This window comes from Lobosporangium transversale (assembly GCF_002105155.1).
Source record: "Lobosporangium transversale strain NRRL 3116 chromosome Unknown BCR41scaffold_13, whole genome shotgun sequence".
In the NCBI taxonomy this organism is placed as follows: domain Eukaryota; kingdom Fungi; phylum Mortierellomycota; class Mortierellomycetes; order Mortierellales; family Mortierellaceae; genus Lobosporangium; species Lobosporangium transversale.
Genome location: NW_019028991.1, coordinates 683823 through 702199, shown reverse-complemented (window position 1 = coordinate 702199; position 18377 = coordinate 683823). Strand labels below are relative to the sequence as shown.

At 42.4% G+C, this 18377-nt stretch overlaps 7 protein-coding genes across 7 annotated transcripts; 5 read left to right on the top strand and 2 right to left on the bottom strand.

Annotated features, from left to right (window-relative positions):
* The first annotated feature begins 1796 nt into the window (after positions 1-1796).
* Positions 1797-4238, top strand: BCR41DRAFT_421229 (hypothetical protein). The gene is made up of 3 exons (XM_022029998.1): positions 1797-2620; positions 2724-3416; positions 3523-4238. The coding sequence occupies exons 1-3, from the start codon at positions 2123-2125 to the stop codon at positions 4228-4230; spliced, it is 1899 nt and encodes a 632-aa protein (XP_021882676.1). The 5' UTR covers positions 1797-2122; the 3' UTR covers positions 4231-4238.
* Positions 4239-4349: 111 nt separating this feature from the next.
* On the bottom strand, positions 4350-7957 carry BCR41DRAFT_385683 (hypothetical protein). Its single transcript, XM_022027699.1, has 5 exons — positions 7498-7957; positions 6795-7298; positions 6588-6708; positions 5755-6485; positions 4350-5619 (listed from the first exon to the last, which is right to left on the bottom strand). Exons 1-5 carry the CDS (start codon positions 7816-7818, stop codon positions 4396-4398), a joined length of 2901 nt encoding a protein of 966 aa, XP_021882675.1. The 5' UTR covers positions 7819-7957; the 3' UTR covers positions 4350-4395.
* Positions 7958-8075: 118 nt separating this feature from the next.
* BCR41DRAFT_351346 (pre-RNA processing PIH1/Nop17-domain-containing protein) lies at positions 8076-9933 on the top strand. Its single transcript, XM_022023785.1, has 4 exons — positions 8076-8771; positions 8867-9010; positions 9130-9395; positions 9589-9933. Exons 1-4 carry the CDS (start codon positions 8108-8110, stop codon positions 9796-9798), a joined length of 1284 nt encoding a protein of 427 aa, XP_021882674.1. The 5' UTR covers positions 8076-8107; the 3' UTR covers positions 9799-9933.
* Positions 9934-10102: 169 nt separating this feature from the next.
* On the top strand, positions 10103-11761 carry BCR41DRAFT_421226 (hypothetical protein; the record flags this gene model as incomplete). The annotated part of the gene is made up of 1 exon (XM_022029997.1): positions 10103-11761. One exon carries the CDS (start codon positions 10103-10105, stop codon positions 11759-11761), a length of 1659 nt encoding a protein of 552 aa, XP_021882673.1.
* Positions 11762-12398: 637 nt separating this feature from the next.
* BCR41DRAFT_421225 (hypothetical protein) lies at positions 12399-13476 on the top strand. The gene is made up of 2 exons (XM_022029996.1): positions 12399-12945; positions 13042-13476. The coding sequence occupies exons 1-2, from the start codon at positions 12483-12485 to the stop codon at positions 13425-13427; spliced, it is 849 nt and encodes a 282-aa protein (XP_021882672.1). The 5' UTR covers positions 12399-12482; the 3' UTR covers positions 13428-13476.
* Positions 13477-13503: 27 nt separating this feature from the next.
* BCR41DRAFT_385680 (hypothetical protein) lies at positions 13504-15397 on the top strand (the record flags this gene model as incomplete). The annotated part of the gene is made up of 1 exon (XM_022027698.1): positions 13504-15397. The coding sequence occupies exon 1, from the start codon at positions 13712-13714 to the stop codon at positions 15395-15397; it is 1686 nt and encodes a 561-aa protein (XP_021882671.1). The 5' UTR covers positions 13504-13711.
* A 34-nt stretch (positions 15398-15431) lies between these two features.
* On the bottom strand, positions 15432-17983 carry BCR41DRAFT_385679 (hypothetical protein). Its single transcript, XM_022027697.1, has 3 exons — positions 16912-17983; positions 16751-16802; positions 15432-16623 (listed from the first exon to the last, which is right to left on the bottom strand). The coding sequence occupies exons 1-3, from the start codon at positions 17794-17796 to the stop codon at positions 15503-15505; spliced, it is 2058 nt and encodes a 685-aa protein (XP_021882670.1). The 5' UTR covers positions 17797-17983; the 3' UTR covers positions 15432-15502.
* Between the last annotated feature and the right edge of the window lie 394 nt (positions 17984-18377).

Sequence of the window (18377 nt, the reverse complement as noted above, 5' to 3'; positions counted from 1 at the left end):
TGTCAAGGTTGTAATGATGTTATCGGATTTAAAATCATAGACTACCATGCCTGTATTATCACCCTCCTGAAATCCCCCTGCATAATATGCCAGACCTGTTGTCGGATCAACAACACCCATTGCAGAGTTTCGTTGTGGGGCTGATACTCTGGCCTTGGATGGTTTCCAGGTCTTGTCTACAATGTTATAAAGGTAACCGAAAGTAGACATCCCGCCTACGATCAATAGATATTGTTCGTCTGGAGAGACGACAGCGCTTGCAAGGGCGGTCTCGGGCCCGCCTGCTCCTCCTCCTCTTGCCTGATCAAGTTGGATCCAGATGGGTGCATCCGCTGTCCAAGAAGATGCCAAGTCCAGAGCATAAAACTGACTACTTGCATTACTGTTGACGTTGTTGATGATTTCGATCCCCCCTTGAATATAAAATTTTGTCCAGGACCGACAAAAGGCCGCACAGACTTTGACATTAGGAGATAGCCTGGCCTGTCCATCCACATGGGCATGGTATGGATAAAGAAATACCTGTAGTATCAAAAGAGAGATCGGTCGTAATAGCATGACTTTTTTTCTTGTTTGTATGTTTGTCGACTTTACTACAAAAGAAAGTCCAGAATGTAATGAATGTAGTGAAAACTATGTATTGCAACTGGAAGGGTTATTTTTTGTTGAAGCAATTCGATCGTCGTTCATAGAAGTGTGTTGAAGAGACGAAAAAGAATGGCCTAAAATAAATAAAGCAGGCTTTTTATACCTAATGCAAGCAACTGCACATGCTCAGGTGCTATTATCTAACATCCACACAAAGACAGACAAATGGTATAAAAGACAAAACAAACATGCACTGCCAGCAACAACAACAACAAAAAAAAAAAACCATCCATTGTGTAACGGAAGTAGATATTTTTGGCACAAAAATGATTTGGTCCCTGACTTATTTCTTATCACTCAAAAGGCATGCTGTGGAGAAGAAAAAAGATGGCCATCATTACGTGAAATAGCTCACTCAGGTTGTAATTGATCACGTCGTAATTGTCCCCCTATGACTATTTTAATGCTGCGAGGAACCATGTAAAATCTCACAAAGAAGATTGAGGATAAAAAGCGAAAAGGGAGTATCTTCTTTACTTTCACTGAAGATTTAGACGGACTGTTAAGGCGCCGAAAAAGCGCCGATGGAAGCTTTCGATCTTAATTGGTGATGTCTCAAAGAGGGATGCATGGACCAAGTGAATTAAAGTTAACGTAAAGGCAATAACCTAAAAACACTTGATACTCCACGGATGATAGTTACATATTTGCATACGGCCTTGTTGACCCCAAGCTCGAAAAATCAGTCTTTTTTAATAATAAAGCAGGAAGGGATCTCATAGAAGAAGTTGCATCTTTGGATTGTTTGTGAACATTCCTAGCAGGAACCTATAGCCACACCACTTAAATATTTGGCAGGCAGAGTCTTTTATCTTTACAGATTAAGCACTCTCTGCTCCAAGCAATCCTCGCAGCTTATCGCTTTGCTAGCAATTCTAACTAGGTTGTGATCACGCCGAGGGCGCACTGGCCAGGGGAAGGATTCCGAAAAAGGGGAAAGTAATTACATATATTAATTCTGGTCAATGAATGAAAGAAGGTCTTCCCCCCTGGTGCAACGCCACTGCGGTTCATGTATGACATGTATGATGTACATAGCTCTCATCAGGGGGGAATGAAATAGGTCACGGGCAAGGAACCTGAAGGCTGTTAGCATATGAGGGGACAGGGAATAGGGGACAGGGGATACAGGGGGAGCTCATGGCATCTCTCTTCCCTTGCCTCCACTCTTCCACACTTTTCTTCTTTCAAAAATACTTTCCACTACCACACTTTCTTTATTTAAAAAACAACAAATAATAGCGTAATAAGCTCTTCCTTTTTGCTTTCCTCTCTTTCTCTTTTCCCATTTTCTTTTTCTCTTAGTTCTGTCTCTTTCTTTCTGATATCACAACGCAATACCCACATTCACGGTTCCTAATTGAGATACCCTTTAATCTCTTCAAAAAAAAAAAAAAATCATATCATCAACCCATTACTACTTGGCATAGACGTGCCTTGTGGGAAATATCATAATCTTCATAAATAAAGAGCCATGTCAAATCTCAAAACGATCCTGGAAAGACTTGTGCAAGAGAACTTGCACGGTCCCATTGACCATGGGAACCAGAACAGGCTCAAGAGCCAGGTCATGCGCCAGACACAAATACAGACACAAACAGCATCGGCAGGGAACCATCAGGATCCCCATTCACATCTACATCACTCCAAGAAATCACAAGAAATAACCCACAATGATGGAAAAGAAGAAGATCTGGACAGTCAAGATCCAAGATGGCGACAGTTGTTTTATGATTTCTTTTTATCAGAACATTCCGATGACAGGAACGACGATTTATTGTTTTTTGTCCAGAGAGTTCCACTTCAAGCTGAGAATGGAGGGCTAGGTGTTGATCCTGTTTTTGTGAAACGAAATGTGCACAAGGGAGGTCATGCCCAGAGTCATGGAGAAGCACAACATTCGATCCTGACTCCAGAACAAGAGGAAGTAGTGCTTTGGAAAGATACATTTTTCTTGAACGTTATTGTCCAGGTAAATCGGAATGTCATGGGAAGGATCTATTGAAAGACCACTTTTTCTGTCTTTCTCGCTACTGACTTTTTTTTTTTTTTTTTTTTTTTACATGTATCCAAAGCTGCCTTGCAAGTTGACTGTAGCGGTATGTTCACGCGTGGCAGAGACAAATCCTATCACCGGTGTCACAAAGACCAGTATGACTTGTACAAAGAAACATGTGTCAAAACGAGTATATGCTCTTCCCACAAAAGCTCGTGTGGATGTCAAAGAAGCAACAGTAGAGTGTTCTTGGCCATTGATTTATTATGTGATCGATGATTACGAGGACACATTTGAGCAACTTATGGTTCAGGACAATGAATACCTCTGTGTAGAATTGGCAGTGACCCTTCCTTCTTCAGGACCAGTGGCAACAGCAACAGCAACAGCAGCAACAGCAACAGCAACAGCAACAGCAACAACAATAACAGCGTCAACGGGAGGGCTTTCATCTCCAACAGCAGCATTTAGTCGACATCATCCTCAAAAATCAAGGCCAGGAATACCTCATGAAACGTTATGGAATCAACCACCGTCTGCAAATGATGGGGTACAGATCGGAAAACCTTTTCCTAATACGTCAGGCCGTGGTGGGTTTGGGGGCGGGAACAAGATCACATTGTTTCAAGGCGCTGCAGGCTTCCAGAACTTGCTCGGAATTTATCAGCAAAAGGCCTCTACAAAAGTAGGAAAGCGGTTCAAATTTGGTCCGCACACTGTGCCCACGGAATTTGTCATGATGCGCGGACCAGGTGGTCGTGGACATGCTCAGGTACTTCTATATATATATGAAGATCTAACTTGATTTTGTTTTTAGTATGAATTGCATTAGCATACTGACTGTATAAACACCATAACTAATTCGCATTCCTTGTTAGGTCGCAATCACCGCGTCCAATATTGGAGATGATTCATCACCACTCAACACCAACGCCCATGCTTCAGCCCCTACCTCGCCCGTCCAGGCTCCTGTCTCAGCATCATTCTCAACACATAATCCGAAACTATCGACAACAGAAAAGAGTTTGCCACCTATTCCTGGTTCTGGTGGACATTATTCAAACTCGAGCACGAACATGAAGGAGAATGGATACTCAAATAATCAACCCGAGGTAGAAAACCCGAACGTATCTCCTTCGTCACCCACTCAAGCCAACTCTGCAAAATCCATACCAGTGCCTCCGAATACTTCTTCATCATCAAAATCATTTTCTGCGGGATCATTTTTTCAATCGCTGCGCAGGTTATCCATGGCAACATTGGCACAGGCAGTAGCACATGCGCCCACCTCCCCAACTTCCACAAACATCAATCCTCTCAACACCGCAGGCAACAATCCCCATCCAAACTCCTCTATACCATCGTCACAAGTAGGCAAACGCCATTCAATTCCTTCATACGACAACAGAAATGGAAGTGGGATCAGTACTTCTGGAGTAGGATCAAGACAGGAGATTGAAGCCTTGGTAAAACAGCCTCCGAGTTTAAGGTGCTGTATGACGTTTGTCAATGTTCCTTGGACTGGTATTGCATCACTCCTCATGGATCATGCCTATAATCATCAGTCAACAATTCAGGAACAATAAGATACCCCTTTTTTTTTTTTTTTTTTTTTTTTTTTTTTTAAGTATTCCTATGCTACCATTAGAAAAAATAAAATAAAAAAAACATAGAAAAAATAAAAGGACTATAGACAAGCTATTTAATCAAATTAATATTTATACATTTAGGAGTTCTATGAATTACAAGATCTATGCGTCGTTGGAATCTTTTCTAGTCCTTGGTAGTCGTTTGTTTTTCGCTTCTGAATCTCTTACAGATACACCATCCCCTAGTTCCTCGCCATCATACTCCTCTGTAAAATGGCCACTCTTTTGAATGAATAAGGCGGCTTTTTCATCTCCCGTAGACATGCTTGTACCAAACGCTTCATTTCCTTCTACTTTCACTTCAACATCACCATCATCTCCTCTCCTGAGTAATATATCGCGCTCCACACGTGAACGACTCCATCCAACAGTGAACATCATCCAGCCTACAATAATGAGCCACCATGTACCAATCCCTGTCCAGACTACACTGGGACCATAGAGCTCTGCAGTCATCAAGACAGAACAGCATCGGAATACCCAGATCCCAAAGATAAGACATCGAATGTACCATGTCCGATGGTAAGGTCTTAAACGATGAGGATTGGAGGGTGAATACAGATAGCCAGAAGGTGTGGCGCATAATGTCAGATAATACAGAAAGATGACGAGATCATAAGTTACGGTCCAGATCGTACTCATCCAAGTATCTGCCATTGGGATCCAAGTGCCTCCAGTACTGTCATATTGGGGTGTCGAAGACAGGTTCGACGATGATGAAGAAGCATATGATGACATAAGTCGTCCCTTTGTAATAGAAGAAATTGCACCAGACAAAACCCTCAAAGGCTCATGGACTCTTTCAGGTCCTGCACGGTCCAAACTAGCTGCTCCAAGGCCTCCCCCCAAATGTCCACCAGCATGAGGCAAATAGATGCCCTGTAAATAAAAATATCCCTGTCCCTGTTCGCCTGCTGCAGGCACAAAGTTGCCCCAAAAATGTGGTACCGTCACCAACATAAGTGTAAATATCAGGGTTGTGTAGAACAATATTGGCTGAGTTGAGAAGTGCACAAAACGAAGGACGTGTGCATGGATAGTATGGTTGACAAAACGATTCCAAAATCGATGACCGGTAGAGTTTGACGATAATGTTGAAGACAGACGATATAGATGACGGCGCTTTTGATCTAGCCATGCATCATATCTATTCTTGAACTGAGGCTGATCCTGCAATGCAGAATAATCTGAGGACATATCGATGGCAGTCTTTGGCTGTGGTTGTTGGGGTGGAGGAGATGTCTGGAGATAAAGCGAATACAGCTTTGGTAGGATCAGCAGAACGAGGGTCACTGAAAGATAGCCAGTAGTGAAGAGAGCCTTGATCTATGTAAACAGAAGTATAAAATTGCTTAGTATGACATCCTCAACTGTCATAATGCAGTATATTTATATAATCATTCAAATACAGTAATAATAATAATAAAAAAAATCAGTTGCATGATGTGCATTAATACCCACCAATAATGCAATATTCGCCCACATAATCCATTCTCCAAAACCTCCCTTCATGTCCGAACGTTCTCCATCAACTCTAAACAAAGTGTTGCTACTTCCAACACGGCCGAATCGATCCATAATCTTAATCTCAAGTCTATGGTCTTCTCCATCATTGTATCTCTGTGGGTCCCATTCGGAGACATAGAGTGGAAGGAAATCGTTGTCTGCGCTTTTGTCCTCAGCCCTTGTTCCTGCAAATCTTGCTGGATTCTCATGAATCTTTCCATCTATCAAGATTTCAATCTTGATATCCTTACGTATATATTCATGATCACCGTCAGGAACTTGATTATCTGTCCATACCAAAAACCGGATATGCGTACTAGTTGCAATCCTATTGACGGGCTCGTGTTTTGGAATCAAGTACCGGGAATCCTTGGGATTGGAAACAACGACTACGGGATTAGTGGGCAACCTAGGTCCTAGAGCAGGTCGAATCTTTTCTTTATCTTCTTCTCCAGTCTGGTCCTGCGACTCGGCTCTATTAATATTATCGGGTTCGACTGCGATACCCCCATTTGGACTGGGAATGAGAGCGGGTGGAATGGTAGTCATAGACATCGAAACATCCGTAAATGAAATCATGTCATGATCGACAACCATGATCCTGTACATCCCACTCTGCTTCATATCTCCAACTTCTAATTCCAAGAAATGTGTGGGCTGGTAGGTCTGAAGAGCATCACCAAGACCTAAGAATGATAATCATAAAAGTTTTGAAGCTATGAGTGCTTGAAACAATTGAAACACGTTTCTTACCAGGCAATACCCTTATTTATATGTTATTTTCTTACCCCATTTGAGCTTGTGTAAATGGCCACACATATACACACTGAAGGCCTTGGACAAATCTGCAAAGCTTTCCCCAGTAGAGGTCTCACCAAACATGGTCGTTGTTACTGGGTAGTGTGAAAACTAAAAAAAGATCTAAATATTAGCAAAATATGCTGACACGATTGTAGTCACTTTGAGAGCGCAATAAAGTAGATGAGATAACTTACTACAAAGGTATGGTTGTTGCCCTTGCTTAAATCCAATCGCTGCTTTAAGTTGTCCATATCTGGTGTCTCGAATAGACCGAAAAAGTTGTAGGGCCTTGCAGGGCCAGGCTTTGGACATGCGTCAATTCCAATGAAACCATATTTACCATACCCAGTTTTGACGTCAAACATGAACCCAGGAGCTCTGGTAGCGCTCATGTCTGCAAACATATTCTGTTTGCTGTCCCAGCTAGGAACATCGAAGCAGTCATGGTTTCCACGGAGATCATGCCAAAAAGTGCCATTCCTTTTGTTCAAGACACCAGACTGTTCAAGTGCATCTCTATAGGTGATCCATTCGTCCATGTACTGCATAGATCCCACAAGATGCTTATCTTTAGCATCTGTCAAATCTCCAGTGACAACTACAAAAGCAGGTTCGACCAATGGTAGTGCAGTGGAGAGGAAGGTATAGAAATTGGTAGTGCTTGCCTTTCTGAATCGACTAATATGAAGGTCCGAGACCTAGAAAAATGCAGTAGCAAGCAGTAGGAAAAAAAAAAAAAAAAAAAAAAAAAAAGATCAAGGCGGTTCAATATATCGATCACAGGTTATGAATGAGACTAGCCACATTTATGGTCATCTCCATTTCCCCCCTTTTTTTTTTTTTTTTTTTTTTGTTTAAACATAAAAAAATCATCTAAGAATATGGATTCTGTTATACCTGAACGAAATAAAAGATATTGTCTTTAGAATCACCAATAACAGTGCCATCTTGATTAGAAGTTGACGGCGCTGTAGAAGATGACTGGGACTGCTCAATCCGTGAACTAGACTTTATGTCGCTGGCGATATTCTTCTTTGCACGGACCATGGATTGATTGGCAAGTCTATCGAGATGAAAGGCATACAGCCATGCTCCTGTGACCAATGCGAGGAAGGGAAAGAAGGCGAAAATAGTCTTGATCCATGATCTCTTTTGTGGGGCCTGGGACTGTTGTGCTGCGCCTTGGACTGTGGCTGTGCCAAAAGTCCTCCGTGACATGATATGGTCTTTGGTCGCAAAGACTTTATAAAATGTAATGCAGTCGAGACCAGGGAAATACTGCAAAAGAATCAAGATGAGTGGAAAGTAGTGAAATAGAGAGATGTGGGGATGAATTCAAAAAAAGATGGAAAAGGAGTTGTGCCACGGGCGATGCTACAAAAGGGAAAAAGTCGAAGGTTCAGTTACTACGTGGCTTATCATACGCCTGTGCTACCTGTCGATTTGTCACAGACCACATTCCAAAAACTGTCTTTGCATTCATTACATTCAACTTGTTCTGTGCAACATGTCGAAAAAAAAGTCGAAACTCCCTGATTTCTCTGATGAAGATTACCCCGGGGCAAGAGAATTCATAAAGCTATCAGGAACTGACCCTAGCAACGTCTTTGTAAATAGTGAAGGCAGTCTGATAGTCAATGGTGGTTGGGTCCGTAATGATAATGTAGATATTGGCCCCGACTATATGGCTGCCAGAAAGCCCAAAAATGCCTCTCCTTCAACGAGCCCTAAAGCCAAATCTTCTAAGCACACCAATCATCCTTCTCTCTTTGGCTCTGACGTCCACTCTGCCCCAGAACAAGGGGAAGAGGAAATGATGGAAATGTTTCGAAAGAATCCAGAAATGGCTCAGGACTTTATGATGAACTATTTCCATGCAGCAGATAGGCATAAGGACAAGCAGCAGACAGATTATATAACTATCACGCCTGATGCAGGATTTGTAGTTTTGATACAACTTGCCAAGGAAGCCAAAGTAGGCCATTTGCTTGAAACTAACAAATCCACTTTTCCAAAGGGCACCAAGGTCTTTGTCAACATGTGCTCATCAGACAAGATTACCAAACCAACGGATGTACCCGAATATGAGATCCAGAAGACTTTGAACGGTCAACCATCTGTGTATGAGGTGCCTGTCCATATAGGCGAGCCACGTAAATACACATCTAAAGGTGATTCCTATTCAGCAAAGTATATCCTTAGAAATATGGGGTTTAATATCAACATTTTAATTGACAGGAAATTGCAAATTCATCAATGTTTGTAGATGAACCAGGGTATCTTGTCATTGATGGCTGTGTGCACGCAGATGTATTGACGAGAGCAAAAAAGGATCACCCCTATGGAATGTATATCATAGAGGTGGTCTTTCATTGGATTGAAGAGAAATGTCGTCTAGTGCTCGACAGAGGTAACCCACTCCTCCATATTTTCGAATGTAGTTATAAATGGGAACGCCACTGGAGATTTGATAATTGGAGTATCTAAGGTTTATATAAAAAATGATACCTATTCTGCTGTGATTAAAAGATACCATTGGGATGTTGCCAATTCGATCCAAGGATAAAATCCCCAGTCGGCCTATCAAATTGATACCACAGCCTAAAGCTCCAATCTTGGAGGTCCCTGCTGAGGAGAAGACCAGCAAGGCTCCTAAACTAGCAAAGTCCCAAGAGCCTTTGAACAAGTCCGACGTCCCAGTAGCAGGAAAGGATGACATTATACTCGATCATCGGACCTTATCATGCCCCAATGGCACTGGAGGGAGCATAATTGAGATCCCATTCCCTAATCATGTAAGCGAATCGACAGAGATTATGTTTTTCTTCATATCTGCTTTCACTCTTTATCCTGACCAAGGTCTGGAGGTGGAGTTTTTTTTTTTTTTTTTTTCCTTAGGACTGAATATAAAGGTTTGGACTGTAGGCTAACTTTTTTTACCCTTTGAATAACAAACAAAAAAAAAAAAAAAAAAAAAAAAAAAAAAAGGTGAATTCCTCTGATATCACTGTTGATATTGTCTTGCGGAACAAACTTGTGGTTCATGCCAAGAGCCAAGGAAAGAAAGTGGATGGAGGTAAAGATTACCATCTTGAGGTCGATCTTCCAAATAGGCCTGTTGGTTTGGAAACATTGGATGCAGAGTTCAACAAACAAACGCGCACTTTGCGTGTCTACACTCTTGGGTCAAAAGCATGAGTTCAAATGAGCAATTGGACTATAGGGAAATTAATAGGGGATGGTCATTTGACACACCATCTCATTTCAGAAACATTCATTCTATTCACTTAAGTAGTAGTAGTACTCAAAAATAAACAAAGGTAGATTGCGAATACATGAATCTCTTGCTCGACAATCATCCACGCCGTCTTTTTAAGGTTTGATTTAGTGGCAAATTTCTTTTCTTTGTAAACGTTTTTTTTTTCTTTTTTTTTTTTTTTTTCAAGTTCTTTCAGTTCTCAGCTCTTCAATTCAAAAAAAAAAAAAAAAAAAAAAAAAAAAAATGTTCGGTCCATTTGACTTCCCACCAGAAATCTTCGTTCTTATCTGCAATCATCTAGAACAGCCTGATCTGAAAGCTTGCTCCGAAGTCTGCAAGAGTTGGAATAATCTAACGAAGCCACTACTTTGGAGAGACTTGGTTGAGTCACGGCCAATGCTACAGAATGAGGAATACCTAAAGCCATTAATCGAAAATGGGCACCGTATCCGTCACCTACAATACCACGGCACCAAACTTGCACAGGTTCTTGCTCGACCAGAGGTCAATTGCACAAAACTCAAGTCGTTATTTTACACTTTGCCCTGCAGCTACAGTGACTCCAACTTCCTAAAGCCAGAACAAGAAGTTGATTTGGATGCCTTTCTGGTCCTCCTAGGGCGCAACCCATCTATACGTTACCTCAAAATATCGCTCAGGAACAAGAATCTTACGGAGGCAATTTCAATACGTCTACTCATCCAGCTTAAACGCCATTCACAACTACGATATTTGAGCATCACCGGCTTATGCAGCCTCGTAGGCCATTTTTTTTATGGCGCACTACGCCTTCTTCCAAAGGCACTAACGGAGCTTGAGATTGAAGCCATGTCATACTACTCAAGTCCGAATGCAGCTCCTGGAACTGCGGATGATACGCTTCTTCCCAAATCATTTCCTAATCTCTATAAGGTCCAGCTTGGAGGAACATTCTTTTCTTCACGAGAAAACTTGATCTTCAAGCTTCTCAAACGGTGTCCTAACCTCCAAGAGCTATCGGTTCCACATATAAAACTTAGTGCCCATGGCGACTTGGTTGATTTCTTGCCCGTATGGCACCCCAAACTCAAGGGCTTAGTCATAAATGATCACGGAGCCCCAAGCGCCATACAGGCACTGATGAAACCTGGTCAGCTGCAGCTCAGGAAGCTTCATCTTCAAGACCCTCCTGAGAGCATTCAAAATATGTTGAGCTCGTGGGCTGATACTCTACAGGATCTGGAATTCGGCGCTTCAACCTGTCTTTCAAGTCAGGATATTCAGTCGATCATAATGACATGTGCAAGTCTTAGAAGATTGGTCTTTAAAACCGAATCAACACTCTATTTTAGGTGCCCTGAATCGGGACTATTCTTGAGTGATATGGCAGATATGAAATGGGCATGTGAGAGTAGCTTGCGGGAACTCGCACTGACAGTAATAGACGACCGTACTATTAAGGAGCCTGAATCACAGACGCCGCTCTTGGTCTGGTACCAACAACTAGCGCGTTTAAAAAACATTCGGGCCCTGCATCTTGGATGGGTACCGAGGCCGGCGGGGAGGTCCAAAGATTACCCAGTACACCCCATGCGCCCCTATTTGACAATAGAAAGCGGTCTGGACCTTTGGAAAGATTTGAAAGACCTACAAATATTAAACATACGAGATATCGATAAGGTATTGATGGGTCAAGCGGAGATGGAGTGGATTGTGAAGCACTGGCCAAACTTGACAGCGCTTTTGGGCCTCGGTCTATATAAATACAAAAATGATGCACAGCTCTGGGGTGAAGATGATCCAGTTTGGGACAAGGTGTTCAAGAGGCCATATTTGGATCACAATGGATTTTGGAACAAAAAGGACGATTTTAGTTTTATCACCTGGATGCGCACTCAAAAGCCTCGATTAGTTTTGGACTAAATAAAGCAACTATTTCCTTTTATTACAGCAATCAAAGTGGCTCAAGAGATCTATTGTTTACTCCATGTCTGGTGAACTCCTTCGATTGATATCGGGTCCTTGATGTCGTATACCCTTGGAGGATGGAACAAAGATCAGCAATAGGCTGGAATATGTGATTGAAGTGAAGATTAAAAACCATTACATAAAAGGGCATAGTTAGTCTCCCTTCTCTCACTCCCTTTTAGTACATTTATTTATGTATTCCTCGCCAATGCAAACTCTATAACGGCTCGCGTCCCGCACTATTGTCTTCACTCTTTGAAGTTATCCGGTGTGGAGGTAGAACCTAGACCTGTGGATCATACTGAATACATCTTTTCTTTTTTTCGTTCTTGCTACTTACTATGGCCCCATGCATACCTCAGTAAGGCTCAAGGTGTGTGGTTTATAGCAGCATTGACCAAAATTTAGCCCCCAGTAAAGCCTTTGGAGCATGGAGTAGTTCTTTGCTCTATATATTTTCCTATAATTCCATCGCTTTTTATTCATTAAATCCTGTCAGCACTTTAACCAATTATACATTCAATTCAAGTGCTCTTCCACTATGATTCAAATTTGCCCACAGTTTATGAAATAGAATCATTCATGGGTTTAATTTCACACACTCATTACAACACTCAATTGACATAGACCATTAATACATCTGCTTCATTAATTTTCCTCAATTTTTGTTTTTAGAATGCCAAAGCGTCTTGCTACACCCCAGATCACCATTGAGGATGGCGTTAAACGGGATGCAGGCGACATTAAACGCAATGAATACTGCATGCTGGTTCATGTCTACCGTCAAATGCTGACATTGCCCAAAGAAGTCCGAGAGACCTTTGGACCGGGGATCCGTAGCCAGCTAGCAAATATTACAGGTGTAGGTGATACGACTGCACAAAAGGCCATCACCTTTTCCAAGAAGGGCCTAGTTCCTCAATTCAGTAGTACTTCCAATGCTGGACGACCTGTCAAGGTTCTAGACGACGATTATGCAGCAAAAGTACGAGAGATTGTGGCGCGGAAACTACCAGAGGGCCAGACCCATATGACCATCCAAATGATTCAACAGACACTCTTGAACGAGCATGGTATTAGGAAGACTACTCAGACCCTAAGACGCGATATGCTGAAATTGGATCTTCGATGGACGGGAGGTAATAATATGAAAAAGCGTTTTTTATTTCTTTTTTTTGCATGCAAAGGTGGTATGCTTAATACTTTTTTTTTTTTTTTTTTTTTTTGTCATATAGAGCGCTTTGTGCAAGGACGTGGCAAGAAAGCCAATCCAAAGCCTCCATCGGCTTGGCCGAAGCGTAAAAGAATAAAAAAGTCTTCAACTGAAGCACCCAAAGCCGACACAGTGACGGTGATGGACCAGCAGGCGCAAGGTCAAATCCAAGTCCAAATCCAGGAACATGGACAAGACCAAATTTTGGCCCAGATGGATGTAGTGGCGATGGCTGAAGTACCACAGCAACAGCATCAACCTTCACAAATTGATCCTCAAGTCGAGGCACAGGTTGTAGCAGCATTGGAGGCACCTGTTGTTGTCTCTGCAGAACAAGCTGAGTCGGCTGCTCAGGCACAAGCGGAGATCGCAGCTCAAGTTCAGGCTTTGCTTCAAGGTCGAGCATAAAGGAACGAGCATAAAGGAACAAACATTTCAATTTTTTTTTTTTTTTTTTTAGTCTTTTGAATCTGTACAGTACAATAAAACATCCACAAACGACCAAAACTTATCAACTTCCAATGCTTGATGGAAAGGCATTGCGCCTTGCCTGTGAATAATTGTTCGTGTGACACATACGCTTGTTTTGCTCTATCAATTAAGATGTATTTTTTGGCTCACTTACCGAAGTTCCACTCAACATCGTTTATACATTCCACTTTTGAAGCCTTCATCCGACTTTTTTTAATTCAATGTCATCTCCGATGATTCAAACTCCTCTAAGTCCTCTCGACCTTGATGAAATTAGAACCTGCATCGGCTCATTCCTCTCACCAGGAGACATTTCTCGCTGTATTCGTGTCTCCAAGGCCTGGCATGCCTCCTTCAGTCGACTGCTTTGGTACCATATCATACTTCATGGAGTCCGTAACCACAAACTACCTAGTCTAGATCAGCTTCAAGCCCATGCTTCTCTTATTCGGACCATCGAGTTTAAAGGTCATATCCTAAATGATTATTTCCTTTTGAATGGTTGTTCTCGTCTGGTCTCCCTCACATTCGAACATACTCGGTTTTGTGCACCACCTCCGAGTCTCTTGGACGACTTTATCCGTAATCATGCTGCAACATTACAACATATTCAGTTCCGTATTAGTGCGCCTATTCTTTCCGGCAGAGTCATCTACAGCGGAATCGAAACATGTCAACGTCTAAAGACTTTAAAGTTGATAGATGTTACCATGTCCAACGACGGACTTCAAGCGTTTTTACAAGCCTGTGCCCGTGTCAATGGAAGTGGACGTGAGCGTGAGGATGTGCGCGAAGATGAATATGAGGATGAAAGTCAAGGTCAAAGCGAGAACGCACAGGCCTCTGGAATAATCTCACTAAGTCTAATTGACTGGACTCTTCCAGGGCTGGATGGCACAGATACACAATGGATCTCACGACTAGAACCATTGAGATCTCTTAGACATATACAAATGGAAGGTGTAAGAGGCATGAAATTTGATGATCAACTGGAACTACTCAAGTTATGTCCAAACATCCGCTCTATACTCTGGAGAGGAATCCGATTCAAGGCTTACTTTGGGGTGGAGCAATTTCGGGATGGTATCATTGCTGGAAGATGGCCCCACCTGAATGCGCTCGATGTCATTGGTAATGAATTTGATGATGAGGGATTGGCAGGCATTGTAGGCGGCCTCAGGACAAGTCTTGATAAATTGTTGGTCAAGGCGACGGGGTTTGGACCTCAAACATTGGAAGCCTTGATGATGGCCACGATGGCTACGACGGCAATGGACCATCAACAGCCACAGCCACAGTTACAAATACAACGACACCAACACTACCTTCACATTCGTGAGCTTGAAATCTATGCATGCCCCGCTGTGACAAGTGACATGATTCAACGCATATTGGTGAACATGCCTTCGTTGGAGTACTTTTCTGGAGACCGATTGTGTGTGGCTGATATGTTGGGGAAACCTTCGTCAAATTTTCCTGATAATGGACAAATTTGGGGTTGTGATAAACGGCTTCGAGTGTTGAAATTGTGCATCGACATGGATATTCATGCAGACCCCACGACACCAGAATATCGTGCTCAACAGGAACGAGTCTATCAGCAGTTGGGAGCTCTGCATCAGCTGGAGACATTGGAAGTAACTCGGTTTTTGGTCAATATGCCTCCGTCGTTCAAGACACGCAAGTTGGATCATCGATTGAGTGCAGGGTTGAGTCATTTGGCGTCATTAAGGCGGTTAAAAAAGTTTTTGTTTATAGCTGGACAGGAATTGGGAGTGGCTGAGATTGAATGGATGACCAAGTCGTGGCGAAGGTTGGAAGCAATATCAAGATATCTGCATCCAAATGATCTCACCAATACTTCTTTAACAAACTATTTAACTCGGTGTGGGGTAAAAGTTCTCTGATTAAAAAAAAAAAAAAAAAAAAAAAAAAAAAATGCTACGAAATACATGAACAAGTGGCGATGTTATTAAGGTTATTAGACTAGTTATTTTTATCCTGTCGATGCATTATGGGTTTGATTGAGATAACAGACGATCTCTTGCGCCGACTTGAGGATTTCCAGGCGGTCGTTGACTTCTCAATTGAGTGCTGCTTCCCTCAGAAGAGGTGTCATGAAAGGATGTTGCAGAATTAATTCGGCTGGGCGTCCGAGAAGGCGGAGGGCTCGTGGTGATCACATCAGTTGCTATCATAATATGTGAAGGTGCTGGTGATGAAATGGATTGGTAGGGATGGGGCGCGTAACTTGGCAGAGGTGATGATGGTGAGGCTCCATGATATTGACCTACTGCGATAGGGACTTCTGTACTGTGGGTATATGGATTGTTGATTGCTACATAGGGGTCACTAGCTGTGGAAGGTGCCACGCCAAAAAATATTGGAGGTTGATAGGAGTAAGAAGGTGGGAGATACGGTGAGTGTTGCTGTTGCTGTTGCTGTTGTTGTTGTTGTTGTTGCTGTTGCTGTTGCTGCTGTTGCTGTGGATCTTGTTGTAATAGCAATAGCCTACGATGCAGTTCCAATTCTTCTTGCTGATTCTGAAGCCTCACACGAAGATCCCTCAACTCTTGTTCATTTCTGGCCCCCTCCGCATGCGCACCCGATGTTGGGTTACCATCTGGATCTTCATCATCTTTCGTATTGACGAGCTTTGCACCATGTGTACGATGTTGTCTTCGTCGTAAGAATACAAACAAAAGGATAGTGGCCGCGACTACTGCAATGCCGCCAATAACTCCTCCAGCGATAGCGCCTGTGTGAGAGGAGGAAGAAGATTCGTTGCTGTTGTCAGGATAACCGTAGTCAGGCCCCACTGATCCTGGTTTTTCTGGAGAGGTCTGATTTTTGTTATTATAAGATGAGGGAGGGATGTAGTTTTTCACCCATTGATCGCGCTCCAAATCGTAAATTAGGACGTCCTGGTCAACAATATCTTTGTCATTAACACGTCCCCCCCAGACAAGAAGCTGGTTTCCAGCAATGGTACATGCTGCGTAAGCCCTGATTGGCCCTGTTGTACCACAGCGCCATGTCTGGGTCACAATATCAAGGATATAAATATCACCAGCGTAGCCCCTCGTGCTCGACAGTCGACCACCATACACGACCATAAGAGTACCGTCGTCATCTTGATCCAAATGTAATCAATTAAAAAAAATAAAAAAAATGTTAGCTCTTTTTTTTCTTTTTTGATTGAGAACATATTTAGCCATTGATCCTCTATGACTTTACTCATATTAAACATATGTACATACTTGTCGCCATACAATGGTCGGCACGCATGGGTGGTGGAACACCTGTCGTGCTCTAGTATTGTATGTTTTGTTAATAAATAAGATATTTGTTAGTAAAGTAAATTAATCAATCCATTATTTGCTTCAAGAAAGTGCTTGTTTTGATTGTTTGGTTGACTTACCAACGTTTGCCAGAGTCCCGAAGTAGGGACATACTCAGTCACTACATTATCCTGGGGCAAAGCTTTTAAAGCAGTGTCATAGCCCCCAAAGTATAAGATACTGTTTCTATGTTTCGACCACACGTTTCCATAATATGCGCGCGCCTTGAAGAGCGTATTCTCTTGTGGAAGTGGGTTTGGTGATGAGCTGATGGCATCTTTTTTAAAGTTGTAAACGCTCATCTGTGACCTCATGGCAGTATATCCTGCTGCCATATAGACAAGTCCTGTGGATAGATCAGTGACTGCACCTACACCTTGTAAAACCCCAAATTCGGCAACAGTTTTGGAAGGGTACCATGTATCAGAGTCAACATTATATCGCATTGCAAAGGTGGATCCACTGTGAAAGGTGATCATTGTTTTCTGATCTGCAGAGAAAACTGCAGGGAACAAATGTTGTCTCGGACCATCTGCTAGTCGTTGCCAAGCTGGCGTGGAAGCATTCCAAGGGACAGCAAGATCCAAGGAAAAGAATTGAGAATAGACAAGGTTGCCGGTGATGCCTCCAACGATGTAGAGCTTTGTAGCAGTTCTAGCATATGCAGCACTGTTGACAGGAAAGGGTGCTACAGGAGGTGAAGCAGCAAGAGGCGAAGTAACAGGAGAAGATGTTGCCGGCGATGGTGACTGGGCAAGTGAGCGTGAACAGAGGAGCGTCAATAATATGCATGATGATAAGAGGTGTTTCAGGAACAATTGACCAGAGAATAATTCTGTGCCTGGCTTTCTGTTTTTGTGTGGATAACCAATACAATCGCTACCCCTCCTCCCTCTTGATCCCTGGTTCGTCATTGTTTTTGTCGTTGTGGACATTATGGTTGTCATGGGTGGTACTGACAGCATGTCATGAGATCAAATTAAACAAGGGCTGAAAATGAATGTCAAGAGCGATGAGAAGTTGGATGAAGATTTGTTTTAAAAAAAACCTGTCTTCTAAGTTTATTTTTATGTCCCTAAAATATCGAAAGGATTTTCCTCTTGTTTTCTATGCTGACAAGTGCAAAACTAAAGACTGTGAAAGTAAGATATGGTTTCTGATCAAGAATGGAGATCCAAAGGACGGGGCTTGGGCATTTTTGTGCCACGCCTTGTGCTCTTTTTTTTATTTTTTTTTATTTTATTTTATTTTTTTGGATCTATTGGTCCAATGCAAGAGTTTATCCCGCAAGGGAAGGGAAAAAAAAAGGCCTTTACAAGTACATGTACATCAAAATATGGAATATCAATGAGAAACCATGAAAGGTGTAATTCATAACGTGAATCCTGGTGTCTTTGTATTTAAAAAAGCTGTGAACAACGTCTGTGCTGCGAGTTGTGAATGACAGCATTCCGATTGCGTTCATAACTTTTTATGACCAATCGTTGAGACTTGTTTATGTGCAAAGGCGATGCAATAGGCAATTAAGCACATTATCCAGAGTAAA

Coding starts and splice junctions, on each gene's coding strand:
- BCR41DRAFT_385679 (XM_022027697.1), bottom strand. CDS start 17,796: ATGCTGTCAGTACCACCCATGACAACCATAATGTCCACAACGACAAAA. Junction 16,803..16,911: donor CGGGACTCTGGCAAACGTTG/GTAAGTCAACCA, acceptor ATACAATACTAG/AGCACGACAGGTGTTCCACC. Junction 16,624..16,750: donor CGACCATTGTATGGCGACAA/GTATGTACATAT, acceptor ATTTGGATCAAG/ATGACGACGGTACTCTTATG.
- BCR41DRAFT_385683 (XM_022027699.1), bottom strand. CDS start 7,818: ATGTCACGGAGGACTTTTGGCACAGCCACAGTCCAAGGCGCAGCACAA. Junction 6,709..6,794: donor GCAACAACCATACCTTTGTA/GTAAGTTATCTC, acceptor ATCTTTTTTTAG/TTTTCACACTACCCAGTAAC. Junction 5,620..5,754: donor GGGCGAATATTGCATTATTG/GTGGGTATTAAT, acceptor CTGTTTACATAG/ATCAAGGCTCTCTTCACTAC.
- BCR41DRAFT_421225 (XM_022029996.1), top strand. CDS start 12,483: ATGCCAAAGCGTCTTGCTACACCCCAGATCACCATTGAGGATGGCGTT. Junction 12,946..13,041: donor GGATCTTCGATGGACGGGAG/GTAATAATATGA, acceptor TTTGTCATATAG/AGCGCTTTGTGCAAGGACGT.
- BCR41DRAFT_351346 (XM_022023785.1), top strand. CDS start 8,108: ATGTCGAAAAAAAAGTCGAAACTCCCTGATTTCTCTGATGAAGATTAC. Junction 9,011..9,129: donor TCGTCTAGTGCTCGACAGAG/GTAACCCACTCC, acceptor TGTGATTAAAAG/ATACCATTGGGATGTTGCCA. Junction 9,396..9,588: donor AGATCCCATTCCCTAATCAT/GTAAGCGAATCG, acceptor AAAAAAAAAAAG/GTGAATTCCTCTGATATCAC.
- BCR41DRAFT_421229 (XM_022029998.1), top strand. CDS start 2,123: ATGTCAAATCTCAAAACGATCCTGGAAAGACTTGTGCAAGAGAACTTG. Junction 2,621..2,723: donor TCTTGAACGTTATTGTCCAG/GTAAATCGGAAT, acceptor ATGTATCCAAAG/CTGCCTTGCAAGTTGACTGT. Junction 3,417..3,522: donor GTGGTCGTGGACATGCTCAG/GTACTTCTATAT, acceptor ATTCCTTGTTAG/GTCGCAATCACCGCGTCCAA.